Source organism: Ambystoma mexicanum, chromosome 3q, assembly GCF_040938575.1.
Source record: "Ambystoma mexicanum isolate Mex_15411 chromosome 3q, UKY_AmexF1_1, whole genome shotgun sequence".
Taxonomy (NCBI): domain Eukaryota; kingdom Metazoa; phylum Chordata; class Amphibia; order Caudata; family Ambystomatidae; genus Ambystoma; species Ambystoma mexicanum.
The window spans coordinates 1,108,029,271-1,108,043,229 of NC_090926.1; the positions used below are offsets into that span (position 1 = coordinate 1,108,029,271).

General features: G+C 42.7%; 1 protein-coding gene across 2 annotated transcripts in view; it reads left to right on the forward strand.

Annotated features, from left to right (window-relative positions):
* XAB2 (XPA binding protein 2) overlaps positions 1–13,959 on the forward strand; it is a 711,598-nt gene that overhangs the window by 90,451 nt on the left and 607,188 nt on the right. For both annotated transcript variants that reach the window (XM_069603869.1, XM_069603870.1), the window contains exon 5: positions 9,847–9,981. In XM_069603869.1, coding sequence (XP_069459970.1) covers positions 9,847–9,981 — 135 coding nt within the window. The remainder of the gene's footprint in view (positions 1–9,846; positions 9,982–13,959) is intronic.

Here is a 13,959-nt window from a genome sequence, read left to right on the forward strand (position 1 = left end):
AACCTTGTTTCAAGAAATCCATAGCAGCCTGTGCATAATAATGGTCAAAACAGGCAATGTTGGAGCAGTTGCAGCGATATCGAATAAATTTGCCATAAGGGATGGACTTTTTGTAAAGGGTAGGATGACAGCTGCTAGCATGGAGTGGTAAACCAGTATTAGTAGATTTCTTATATAAAGCAGTGCTGATACCTGAGTCATCCATCATGACGGTCACATCCAAGCAAACAATTTTAGAGTGACTATGGCATTCAGTAAAACTGAGATTGACCTGGTTATTGTTGATACTTTGAACAAATAATAGCCAGTCCCTTTCGGTGCCCTTTCAAATGATAAAAACATCGTCTATATACCGCCACCAACAGATAATCTGTGTCGGAAAGCAAGATAGTAATAAGTCAGAAAGGAAAGTAGCCTCCCACCACCCCATTGTGAGATTAGCATAGGATGGTGCAAAGGTAATCCCCATCGCAGTCCCCCTTAATTGACGATAGAAGTGTCCTTCGAAAAGAAAAACATTGTTATGTAGACATAATGAGAGCATATCCAAAATCATAGAGCTGTGTCCAAGATAGTTTAATGAGCGAGTGTCCAAGAAATATTTACATGCAGATATACCAATGGTGTGACTAATAGATGTGTATAACGAAACTACATCTAAAGTGGCCAAAAGTAAACCCTCCTCCCAAGGTGTATTAGAAACGTGTTGCAAAAAATCCTTGGTATCCCTCAGGTAGGAAGGTAGCACTGTGACAAATTTGACCAGTGTTTCATCAATAAATTGGGTTAGATGTTCCAATAATGAGCCACAAAGAGTAACAATAGGCCTACCTGGGGGATTAATAAGGCATTTGTGCGTTTTAGGGAGGAAGTAAATAGTATAGCATGTAGGAGTAACAAATGTAACCAGATTGTCCTCCAGTAGACCTGCACTCATCCACCTGGTACACAGAGCAGTCAAATAAGTCCTGATTTCTTCAGAAGGATCCTTTAGCATTTTGGTATAACATTGGCGGTCTTGTAATTGTCGATTGGCTTCAATGACATATTTAGTTCTGTCTAGGATAACAACATTGGAACCCTTGTCAGCAGGCTTGATAACAATGTTAGAAAGTAGCTGAAGTTCTTTCATGGCTTGGCGTTGGGCAATAGTGAGATTATGTTTGGTGTTACCAGCCTTTAGACAAAGTTTTCTGAGATCATCAATACATAGATCATGGAAAGCCTCAATACAGCCTCCGACTGGAAATTGAGGGTTGAATCTAGATTTACTTTTGAGCTTGGTCCGTGTGTCCCAATTGGGATTGATGTCAAAATCGGAAAAATCAATGTTCAAAGGATCATATTTGTCATCATCAAGGCATGCCAGATCCATGAATGATGGAATATCCGAAATTAAGAGATTGGTGCTACCAGTACGAGATGTTGGACGTTTTATGGTGGCATCTGTGTTGGCAAAGACATTTTTTAGCTTGATTTTACGCATAAACTTGTCGAAGTCTATGCGTACTTGAGCGTAATCGTAATTCACAGTGGGACAAAAATTGAGACCTAGTGATAGTAACGAGGTTTGGGATTTGGTGAGGACATGGGACGATAAGTTGATAATTTGGCAAATCTTCATGTTCTCAATAGTTGATTCTTGACTCCAGAGCGCGTTGATCTGCCCTGTTGTAACGCCTTTTGACCGGTTCCCACGTCGGCCTCGGCGAGTGATTTTTTTGCCTGTGACTTCTGACCTCTTCCTCGTCCTTTAGGCTTACCACGACCTCTACCTCTTTTTTGATTTTTCCCATCCTGACATAGCAGTCTCATTTCATCCAGGAAATTCATTTTGGGAATGGGCTCGTCAGTCTCAGATGCAGAGATATCTGACTCAGAGGTGGTCGCGGCTAGGTCACTAGATGGAACAGACATAGACTCTGTGACATTAGTTTTGCGGAGAGAGTCGAAGCGTTTCGCAAATGTAAAAACACGACCCATCTCATAGTCTGTTTTGTCTCGTAAAAATTTCCTGTGTTTACGCTGTTTGATTTCATCTTCATAAGCAATCAAAGCTTCATTAATTTAGATTTACCCTCCTCTGTTGTAGGGACTTTGGTAAGATCAACCTCTAATTTACCCAAATCTTTAAGAGCTTGCTCACGATCCAATGTAGCATACTTAACTAATACTGTCAAAAACTTGCCAGAACAATCCTTGCTTGCTGCTCCCCATTCCTCGAGCATTAATGGATTTTGGTCCTCAAAGGACGGAGTAGCCATTATACGTAAACCTCGTGGTATTCTCTCAATGTCCAAATAGTTTTGAAGGGAATGCTCCTCCCACCACTTAGATATTTCCCTTCGTCGGAGTCTCTCGTATTCCCTCAACAGGAACACTTCCTTGCTAACATTGCTGCTAGCTTTTTTATTAGCCCCAATAGTGGGCAGTGTAGAGATGGATTCCTGCTATTCACAAAATAAATCCTTGGCTTGGAGTAGCTGGGCTGCTACCCAGGCGTCCTGCGTGCCTGTCATACTCTGGCTGCAAAGTACTGGATATTATCAACTGAATCCGACCAAAAAAGAACCAAGACAGTGGAGTGCCGTCTTCTAATAGTAAGTACGGCAACAAAAGGACCTGGAAACTGGTACGGGATGGGAGCCGAAATGCAATAAATACATGTGTGGCAGCCGGGAAGTGTAAACAAACTGACAGTATACGCTTACCTGAGAGCGGTCTCTTGTGCGTCCTCCGGCACACATGAAGAGCGCCAGCCGGCAAGGTAGTATCAGCTGTTGTCTTCCCGTGTCTGCATTGGGTCCCAGTCCTATGGGCAGTACCGTCTGCCACCAGCGGCAACTATCCTCTTCAAAGAACGAAGCATGAAAGTAGGACGCGCACAACGTAACGGTCCTGGTGCGAGTTCAAACACGGAACTCTCCGTGTTACACAAAATGGAAAAAAGGAGGAAAGGGCGAAACGCACTCCCGCAGGCACATAGAAACAAGTGCCGGGTTCAGTGGAGGGTCGGAGAAAAACACCGCAGACACAGTGATAAGTTAACTGATGTCTTTCATGTTAGTCCAAAATATTAAAAAACCAAGTGCATCGTGCAGCACACAAATGCACGACACAAGGCAGCACATAAAAGACAGACTAGGGCAGCCTGCAAATTACCCATGTAATAAGCTGTATGAGGGCCATGTTTGACATATATGCATAGTGAATAAAATAGTAGTATGAAGGCCACACAACATAGATGATGTAATAAACCACACTCAAGATAAAGGAACCAACATTGGAAAACACCCCATGCAGATGTACAGACAGCCTCATAAACAAGCAAGCCATTCCCAATAACGATACAATAGCAATAGAAACTGGTCAATCACAATGAGATATAAAATAGAATTAATATATATATATATATATATATATATATATTTTAATATCACTTAATATGTTATGGTGAGTGATGAGGAAATTAAAAAAATGAATTGCTAATAACCTTTGACTCGTGCAATCACTTTGGCTGAAATTTTCCAGACCGTTTTGTACACCACCACCCTCCACCCCCAGACTGGATATTTTAGGAAAGATTCATAAAAAAAATGTAAAAGTTATTAAGAAAACAAAAACACAGACACAAAAGGTTTTTGCTCGGACTGCACAGGGAAAACTGCTGGACTGAATTGGACCGGGTCTGAAAAAACTTGGGTTCGAACCTTTGACTTGCAATCCTTTTGTAGTCTTAAGTTATGCACCCCACCACCCAAAATAGACATCTCTCCCATGGTGCATTGCAGTAGGCAGGCTTGTCAGAAAAGAAAGTCTCAATCTTTTTTTCTCCTGATGCCATAGATAACCGCGGTTATACCCGCGGCCACCCGAAAATAAAAAGGCAGAACAATGCCTTTTTGAGGAGGAAAAACTGTGAAATGGTATCAGGCTAGAGGTGGGGTGGGGGGAACCCACAATGTCAAATTTGGGAGTTGGATGTGGGCTAGGGTCCAAGTTAAGAGCACAAAAGATTTTCTGTAGCTGCGGTTATATAGAAGGATAACCGCAGCTACATAATAAAACGCGAGCAGGGTTGAAAATGCGTCACACGGAAACGACAAGTGTTGGGGGGGTAATGGGGGATGACTGATGGAGGTGAAGAGGCCTTGAGGGTAGTCGGGGGAGCAGGCACAGATGCAGGGGCACGGTGGTGTCTCCTTGCATGATCTAGTGGGCCTTCATCGGGGACGTGAAATTGTATTCAACAATGAAATTGATTGGTAGTGGTACCTGCATTAGCACTATCTGTAGTCCCAAATACACCTTAATAAAAATGTTTTTGGCCGTATGAACTACAGATATAGGAACAGAGGGAATTAAATCTGTAAAAGATTAATCAAGCAATACTGTTTGATTTATGCACTAGTGGTTTCCTGTGAAAAAATGTTTAATAATTTTTTTTTTTACCATGCTACATCATTAATGATATTGAATGCAGTAGTTATAAACCTTCTCTGATGCCCTTACAAAGTCGGCTTGACAGAGTTGCTTCTTACACCGCACTTATATGTGAAAAATGGCATATATAAGCAATACTAAAATGATGAATGTTTCTTAATCAATTATTTGGAGATTTGTGTATGAAGTGTAGTTGGTGTCCACCTGAGCAATCCGTGGGCAGGGCAACCTACTGTAATTTCTTGTATCTATTGTCTACCCTGAATCAAGAGTTTATGTCCTTTCTAGGATAAAAGACACGATTGACCCATTTATAGATTGTGTGTATTCAAATATCCCATGCAGAAGTTCTCTAGCCCATTCAGGACACAATCTTTGAAAGGTGACACGTGTAGTTTTCAGTCCAAAAGGCATGATCATAAATTGATTCAGGCCCACTGGGGTAGAAAATGCTGTTTTTACCTTGGCTTGGTCTGTCAGGGCTATTTGCCAATAGCCTGAGGTAAAGCCAGATGTGCTGAGGAACTTGGCTGAACAAAGCTTGTCCACCAGCTCATATGTCCTTGGTAAAGGATAGGCATCCGTCTTGGTGACTGCAATCAAGGCCCTGTAGTCCATGCAGAACGAGAGCTCTTTAGTTGCTGCTTTTGGCACTAGTACAACTGGACTTTACCATGGACTGTTGCAGTGCTCAATTACTCCAAGGTCAAGCATTTTATTGACCTCTTCCTTGAAGTGTTTTCCCACAGAGTCTGACATTATGTAAACCCTGCTCTTTACAGGGACACTATCACCAGTGTCAATGGCATGCTGACTCCCAAGGAGTCGGACCTGGTGTAAGTAAAAACAGGTGGGCAAACTGAGTCAGCAGAGCTTTGTGCTCCTGCTGTTGCAGAGTCAGATGAGAAGAAAGATGTACCACTTCTATTGAGCAGTCTGAAGTGTGTCCTTTTAGAAGGCCAGGGAGGGGTTCACCATGTTGATCAGAAGCAAAGAGCAAAGCTCCTATCTCTGGTCTGGCAACATACGCCTTCAGATGGTTGGTGTTAAAGACCCTAAGGGCATCCTTGGGGTTGCCAAAGTTCACCAAATAATTGACCTCTCCAGGTTTTCCTACAACTTTTAAGGGTCCAGTCCACTTGTCCTGTAAGGCTTTGGCCTTACTGGAACCATAACTAGAACTTGCAGGTCAGAATTAAACTCAACCATGCTAGCCTTCTGACCGTACCAGTGTTTCACCAGGGCTTGACCAGTTTTCAGGTTTTCAGTGGCTTCTGAGATCATAAGTGCCATCCTCCTTCTCAGGCCTAGCTCATAGTCGGTGATCTTCACTGGCTGGGAAGGTGGAAAAGTCACCAGGCATTCCTTGATCATAGCCAAAGGGTCTCTGACCTGATGCTCACAGAGAAGCTCAAAGGGGCTGAAGCCCATTCTAACTTGATGTATTCCTCTACATGCAAAGAGATGGCATGGAAGCAGAAGGTGCCACTTCCTGCAAAAGGGTTCTTCTAATGCTCACATCATTCTCTTCAGTGTATGGTTAAACCTCTCTACCAACCCACTTGTTCGTGGGTGGTAGTCAGTAGAGAACTTGTAGGAGACTCCACAGGTTATCCACATGGCTTGCATGTAGTGGGACATAAAACGTGATCCCCTGTCAAAGACTACCTCCTTGGGAAGTTCTACTCTGGTAAAAATACCAAGTAGGGCCCTAGCAACTGCCTGAGCAGTGACAACTGTTGTGGGCATTGCCTCAGGGTACCTCGTGGCATGGTCCACTACAACAAGACTGCATCTGTTGCCTGAGGAAGTTGGAGGTTCAATGAGACAGAGCATGTCAATCCATACCCTCTCAAAAGGTGTTCCCACAACTGGGAGAGGCGCCAAAGGTGCCACAGTCGTGGTTACAGTTTTACTAGACAACTGGCAAGTGTGGCAACTTTTTTCAGTGTTTATCTACTGCTGCACCCATATGGGGCCAGTAGAAATACAATGAAGGTCTCTTTGATCTTCTTGGTAGTCCAGTGACCAGCCAGAGAGACTTCATGAGCCAAGTGCAAAAGCAAAGGCTTATCATTTGGGGTACCACCAGTCTTCGATGCTCCCCAGGGGTAGGCTCAACAGGTTTACTATATAAGAGCCTATCTTCCGAATAGAGTCTGTTCTTCCCAGGATCTTGCCCTTCAAGCTGGGAAGCGGATTGTCTTCTCAAACCTTCAAAAAAGGGACACTCTCTTTGCCCCCTACTGAAGTCTTCCAGAGATGGTCCACCTTCAGCAAGTAAAGTTTGCAATTCCGATGGGCTCTAGGATCCAGATTCTCTAGGAAGGGTTGAATCTCCTTTACCTCCCCGTAACCAGTAGGTGGATCTTCTGGGGATTTTTGTTCAGTCACCTCACCGTCTTCTGGAGGTGGGGTCACAGGTGGGGCCTTGTGCTTTTTGGATACAGGAGCTCTTTTCCTCTTGGAAGGTTTGGGCTTGGGGCCCTTTTTCAATTTGTAGACATTGGATTTCTCCTTCGTCTCAGTGGAGAGGTTTTTTAAAGTTGCCTCTCTGGTCTTCCTCACCTGAGCCCTTGTATTTCGACTTTGGGGCTGTTCTGTGGTGGAGACAGCACCCAAGACCTTCAGGCCATTGCCCAAGAGCACAGTACCAGGCACCTCTGCCTGGGCACGGACAGGAATTCTAACAGTCATACCATTGCACTTTAGTGTGAGAGGCATTTTAGGGAACATTTGAACAGGGCCTCCTGCAAGCTTGGTGGGCCTCAGAAATGCCTTAGCAAAGCCCTAATCTACCACTGTGATGCTGGCCCCAGTGTCCATAATGGCAGAGGGCTCCTGGCCATTGATGAGAACACTGTTCTTAAAATGTTCTTTAATATTATTTGGGATGGAGTTATATATATCCTGACTCTGTTTTTCCCAGGACCCAAGAGACACTAAAGTAACTCTAGCCTGAACTCCAATGGGTTCTTGAGCTAGAGAGTGAAAGTTGGCACCTGTTATTGGAGCGTCTCCCTCTAGGGTGAAGGCTAAGAAGACCGATGGGATCCCTAAGGGTTTACCCTTGCATCAGGTATCACCTTTCACATGGTCACCACATCCACACACCACACATTTATCAAAGGTTTTCTGGAATTGGATTTTCTGGTAACCTCCTTCTGTTTTGGCTTCAGAGGTTTCACTAGCCCTATTGAATTTTCTATGGTGTTTCTCTGACTTGTTACTTTTGTTGGCCTCTTTGGATATGGGGGTTTGTGGAATTCGTTCCCTTCCTTTGTGTGCTTCTTTTGCCCTTCCTTCCTGTGAGCATCCCCAGAATCCTTAATAAAGGGACCCTGTTGGTCACCAATAAGTCAGCAGCAACTGCTACCTTCTTGGGGTCCCTTTCTTATGAGTCAGCTCGGTGCTGTCTCAACCCTGGGCAACAGGTATCAAAAATGCTTTCCAGCATGAAAAGACTTCTCATGCCATCAAATGTTCTCCCTTTGTGGCCTTCAATCCACCCATCTTCGTTCTTCAGGGACTCACACACCCAGATAGCCCCTGACACAGTAAATCCCAAGAAGGACCTTTCCACAAAGAAATGGCGAAAAAAGACTGGGGTCATTTTGACAAAAATGGCACCCTTTGTTGCTTTACTGCAGCTGCGAAGGCAGCCCGCGGTAAAAGCACACCATGGTAGTTAGAAGTAAACCACTGCCACCAGCCATTCATCGAGGAAAGTGTAACATAAAAATGTTACATGAGAAGCTAGACGAAGGGGATAAGTAACCCCTCCAGCACCCTATTGTAAGATAGTGTGTGATGGGTCTAGAAAGTTACAATGTAATTAAAGTCAGTTTCACTTCACTGCTCTTTGAAACAGTAGTTTTTCCAAGAGAAAGTATTTAAACCTATGGGAAATCTGGAAGACGGCCCTGTGCCTCTGCACTGAAGGTGCTGAGTGACGCAATGTAAAAGATGCCTATGGAGTTTGTCAGACTCCACAACCAAAAGAAACACAGTGTTAAAAAATACATGAGAGAGTGGGAAAAAAGGGTTCGCTCGCTCCAGGTAAAAAAATGAGTCCTCAAAATCCAGCAAAGTTGCTGGGAGGGGGGGGTCTCTAAGGTAGAGAGGAATTAGCACATTTCTGAGAATTCTCCCTAACATGCACATAGTCGATCAATGCAGAATTTCCCAAATGTATATTACTGCAGACATTAAAAAGTGAACATAACTCCGTTGGTTTCGCATCATCTTCCAAGCTTAGATGGCTGGCTCCAACTTGCTAATTTTGCTGCACATTATGTATTTATTGATGCCAAAGAGTTCCTAATCAAAACCCCAGCAAGATAACTGCCCTGGGGAAAGCACACTCTTAACCTTTTGTGTTGTCAATGCGAGGAGCCCCCCTTCTTCAGCCTTTTAATTGCTTTTTAAATGAATGGACTGGTGTTAAGACTGACATTCCCTATGTAAGTCAAAAAGCACATGTTTAGAAACATGTCCTCTGTCTCCAGTGGCATGATTATTGATCGTGAATGCAGCCTCTTGTTTTCTTTGCTTATAATTGTATTGTAAGTGCATGAGGGATGTCCCTTCTTTCAATGACATCAAGAGGCATGCTTATTTGCAGGGCTAATATGATTACTTGGCTATTAACATCCAGAGAATTGTGTGAAAAAGAGTGACTATACAAAAGTGCACACTGAGGTCAGAACATCTTATGCGGCTGAAAACATGCTACGCAAGTTGTTACATGCTTTAAATGCATTTCGTAGCCAGCGATTGAATATCCGTGATCCACTACTTTTTTAAAATTTATTTTATTGTTAGCGTAGTGTTGGTAAGGTGGAACTGATTGCAGACAGTCAAATATTTTCTCATTTGGGATTAATAATCTCTTGCACCTACCTTCTCTGGGAACCGTACACCTGGAACATACCCCTTATTTGATCCATGAATATGACCTCTGTCATTGAATACACATTAGAGCTACACATTCCTGCACTCTTGCAAATTCTTTGTTGCAAATTCTGTTTCTGAACCGGTAATCTGTAAATTCTGTCTCTGTGTTGGGATATCACAACCTCGAATGACTTTGTTATCAATGCCAGAAATCGGGCACTTTCACGCTATTCCTCTTTCTGCTCAGAATCTGTAATCCATGTAGGGTTCTGTCTTTTTCTGTGATAATTGGTCTGATCACTTCTCTCAGACTCTTTAACATTTCTTAAAGCTGTGATCATTAACGCATTATTTCTCTTGGTTGCAAATATTTTATCTTTGTCAAAATATGTGAGACATAAGAAATGTATGTGATGTTCCTTCTTGCAGCCATCAGTAACATGTGTTATTCTTTATACTTGGCTCCTTCAGTAGAGGTCTTTTATTAATGCATATCTTTCTTCCCAGCTAAGCCCGGAGAATGCTGAGGAGTATATTGTGTACCTGCATTCCATTGACCGGCTAGATGAAGCAGCAGTTCGACTCGCCACTGTGGTGAATGACGAGCACTTTGTTTCAAAAGAGGGGAAATCTAATTACCAGGTATGTTTCTCCCTTGATTGCATTAGGTGAACATGAAACAAGGAAGCATATGTGTGCATGCTGGAATAGCTTGGGTGCTCTAGACCAGACTGAAAGTTCATTAGCAGTGCAAAGCATGGGGCGTTAGGAGTGCTGTATGTGCAGTTTGAGATGCATTTAAGAGCGGGCATGCACCAGTCAGCCTGTTTAGTACTTCGTTTTTTGTCTGGCTGATGAAGGTACCTGCCCAAGGGACAGGCTGGAATAAAGATGTGTGAATGGACAACAGCCCAAAAGAATATTTTGTTACCTAGGGTCTTCATTAGCACCACTCTGTGTTCTTCTGTTTGCTCTTCCCTCTACCTTCCACTTACCTTGAAAATCAAGAGTTGACCTCTTATACATTTCCCCCACTAACCAACCAGACGCCCCCTTTCCACAAACTACACTACATTCACTTTAATGCATTTTAAGCGTGCTCACCTTAAGGTACTAATTGCATGCCTCCTCTGCAAGCTCCATACATAACTCCTACCCCTTGCTGCAGACAGATCCACAATGGTTGTGTTGCACAACCTTGTGGAAACCGGATATCACATGTGGGTGCTGCAGTGTTCCTCCCCATTGGCAGTCCTCTCTCTGACCAAGCTAAATCGTGGCTGGTGTGCGTTCTCTTATTTTTTGCCCATACCACTTGCCCAGACCTAATGCTGAAACACATATATGGAGCTTTCTGTGAAGTCCCTGAACACTATGAAGCTAATACTTCCTTGGTTAAGAAGATAACCTCTGGAACTTTGACTTTCCTGCAACTCAAACCTATCTTGACCTGCCTGCAGCTAGAATCAGACCACTATGGTTGCTCTTCTGCCCCTGGAAAAACTCATGCTATAGACTAGGGAAGAACTTTATAAGATAAGAATTTTGTCTTGGAAATATAATAGTGTAAAAGTACATTCTTGCTAAAGAAGTTTGTGTGGTAACTGTATCTCTATGAACAAAGTTACAAATTGTCATTAAGTTTATGCTTACCTTTGAGTTGCATTCTGCCCCTCTAAAAAGTATATAGTTTGCATTACTAACTTTGACTGGTGTTTCTCCCCTTCTGAAAAGTAATAGGTATTTGTACTGTTTTATTACTCTGAACTGAATGAGTGTAAAATCTTTACAGTAGGGTTTTACCAGATCTACGTGATCACTGCGCAACGAGTATCCGAAAAGATTGAATCGCAAAATCGCGTTGCGCAGTGATTACGTAGATCACTTTCTGCCATCCTGCATCGCCCTACAACCTCCACACTTAACTTTTGCGGTGGCACACTGCTGTGTTACACTGATGTACCCCTGCAGTGTCAATTCCCTCCTGCTAACGTGGGTCAGAGCTGACACCGCAGGTTTTTTTCTTTCTTTTTGTCCCACGATTCCAATGACACGGAAGCAGGGACACCCCCGAAGCCCATAATGCCGAACAAGGGGAGCATAGGACACCCCCACAACTCCCGCCCCCCATGCTTGGCATTATGGGTCTCGATTATTTTTCACAAGCCGAATGTGCAGTAGTAGCGCATTCGGCTTTTCTTTTACAGTATTTTGGGTGAACACCGGTTTTACCTACCTTGAATAACATTGCGTTATTCTTAAAGTGTACCATTGGGTTTTGCTTTCTTTTCTAAGGCATGGACATTGAGTAAGGATGCGTCTTAAACTTTCTATTTTTATCAGAAGCTACAAGTTCTACTATCCCTCATGTTGGGAAATTTTGTTTATGGACCCACACACCTTTTGCGTTTGTTTTTACACCTTGTCCTGACTTTTTAAAGTGAAGCCTTTAGCTTCACTCCACTGGCCTTTTGCTCATTTGTTATGTGGAAACTGACTAGTCCTTCAGACTGTCAGTACTGGGAAACATTTTCTTTTTACATACAATCAATTTTGGGTAACCTTTTCATGTTGCACAATGCATCTTCCAATGCAGTGCACTGGGGATACTTTTGTATCACCGTAGACTCAAACTCAAAGGATTTTTGGTTACTTTTAAATGTGCCTAAAGACATGTTGGTCACGAAACCAAGGGATATAGTCACACAGGAACATTTATTTTCTGTAAATATAATCGTAATAATTATATATTCTTTTTAAATTATTTTTTTTATACAAATTATATAATAACAATGACAAGTTCATCAAAGCAAATTTACAAAAATCAAAACAATGTAACAACATGCAGAAATACAATATACACATTTCCAGATAAAGAACTAGTACATATTCATAAAGTCATCCCAAATCTTTGCATGTAATGACGGTTTCGCTTGTCTCTTATAAATCACTCTTTCCCTATTTGCAAGACTGGTCATTCCATCAATCCAATCCGCGACAGTAGGTGCAACCTGGGATTTCCAACCCCTTAACACCATCTTCTTGCCCACTCCTGCTTCACGAGGCAATTTTTTTTCTGAGAGACAGAAAGGTCCTCAATCAACTGACCACCTCCCAAGATCATTGTTTTAAAATCCAATGCAACATCCAAATTCGGAACACGTAAACAGATGCAACATACGCCTTGCCAAAATCCCCATACTCTCACACAATCCCACAGCAAATGTTCCAAACTACCCAATCCATTCCCACAACACCAGCATTCATCCGTCTCCACCATACCTCTCTTATACAGTCGTTCTGGACTCCAAAACACTCTGTTGAGTATCTTTATTTGTCTCGAGCGTTCCTCCAAAATTATAGAACAAAGTTTAACATTAGCACACATCTCCAACCACATTTCAGGTGTAATCTCACACCCCAATCTCCTGCCCAAATCAGCTCTCAATTCAGAATTCTCTTTATAAGCAGACACAATTCTATTGTATATCCTGCTAGCAATTGAACCACATCCTGGCTCCCTCTCCTTTTAGAAAGAGATTTGTCATTGCACCCCCTTGATCTGCCACATCACTTATACATCTTTTCAATTTTCAAAAATCATCAGCTAGGACATTTTCAACGTTACATTTCTCACATAACTATCTCCAATCCACTCACCATCCTTAATGACATCACCAATCCAGTATATACCACTCAGAAACCACTCCGACCAGAATAGAGTCTTTCCCCCAACAGTAATCGACGGATTCAGCCAAATGGAAGCATGAGTGGTTTTCAAAGCATCCGACCCCCACAATTTATGTATATTATTCCAAGTCTCTCTCAGAAAGTCTGTCATTGGCATTTTCCTACATGACCTGTTTGTGGCCGTGAGAATCACCCTAGGAGGTAGCAGGCCCAACAAACTAGCCTCCGCAATAGCCCATTTATCTGGTGGTTCCTTCAAAAAGGGTACAATAAAATGACTAGAGAAAGCCAAATGGTAAGCTTTGAAATTCGGGACACCCAGTCCCCCTTTTTCTACAGGCAACTGAAGTTTCCACAACTTTAGCCGTGGCGGCTTGTTGTCCCAGAGAAAGGACTATAAGAAACCATCAATTTTCTTCCAATAAAATGGACTAATTTTCACCGGAAGCATACCTAGAATGTAATTAACTCTCGGAGCAGCATTCATTTTTAAAGCGTTCACCTTGCCCTATAGGGATAAATGAAGCAAAGACCACCTCTGCAAGGCTATTTTTAGATCACAACACACCTCGTTCATATTTATCCCTGCCATGTCATCCACCAATGGGGTCAGCCAAACACCCAGGTATTTTATTTTACTGTCACACCACTGAAAACCCAGTCTAGTAATCAAACTCTTATCACAGTATCCAGATATTGGTAACACCTCAGATTTGGTCCAATTTACCTGGTACCTTGCAACATCATGAAACCTGTTTAATACATTTAACAAGGCAGGTAGCGACACATCCGAATTCCGTAACAATAATAGCAGATCGTCCGCATAAAACCACAACTTCTGCTCAACTCCATGAAAGTTCAGACCTCAGACCTCGACATCACATCTCAGGGCTATTGCCAAAGGTTCCATGGCCAAAACAAATATTAGAG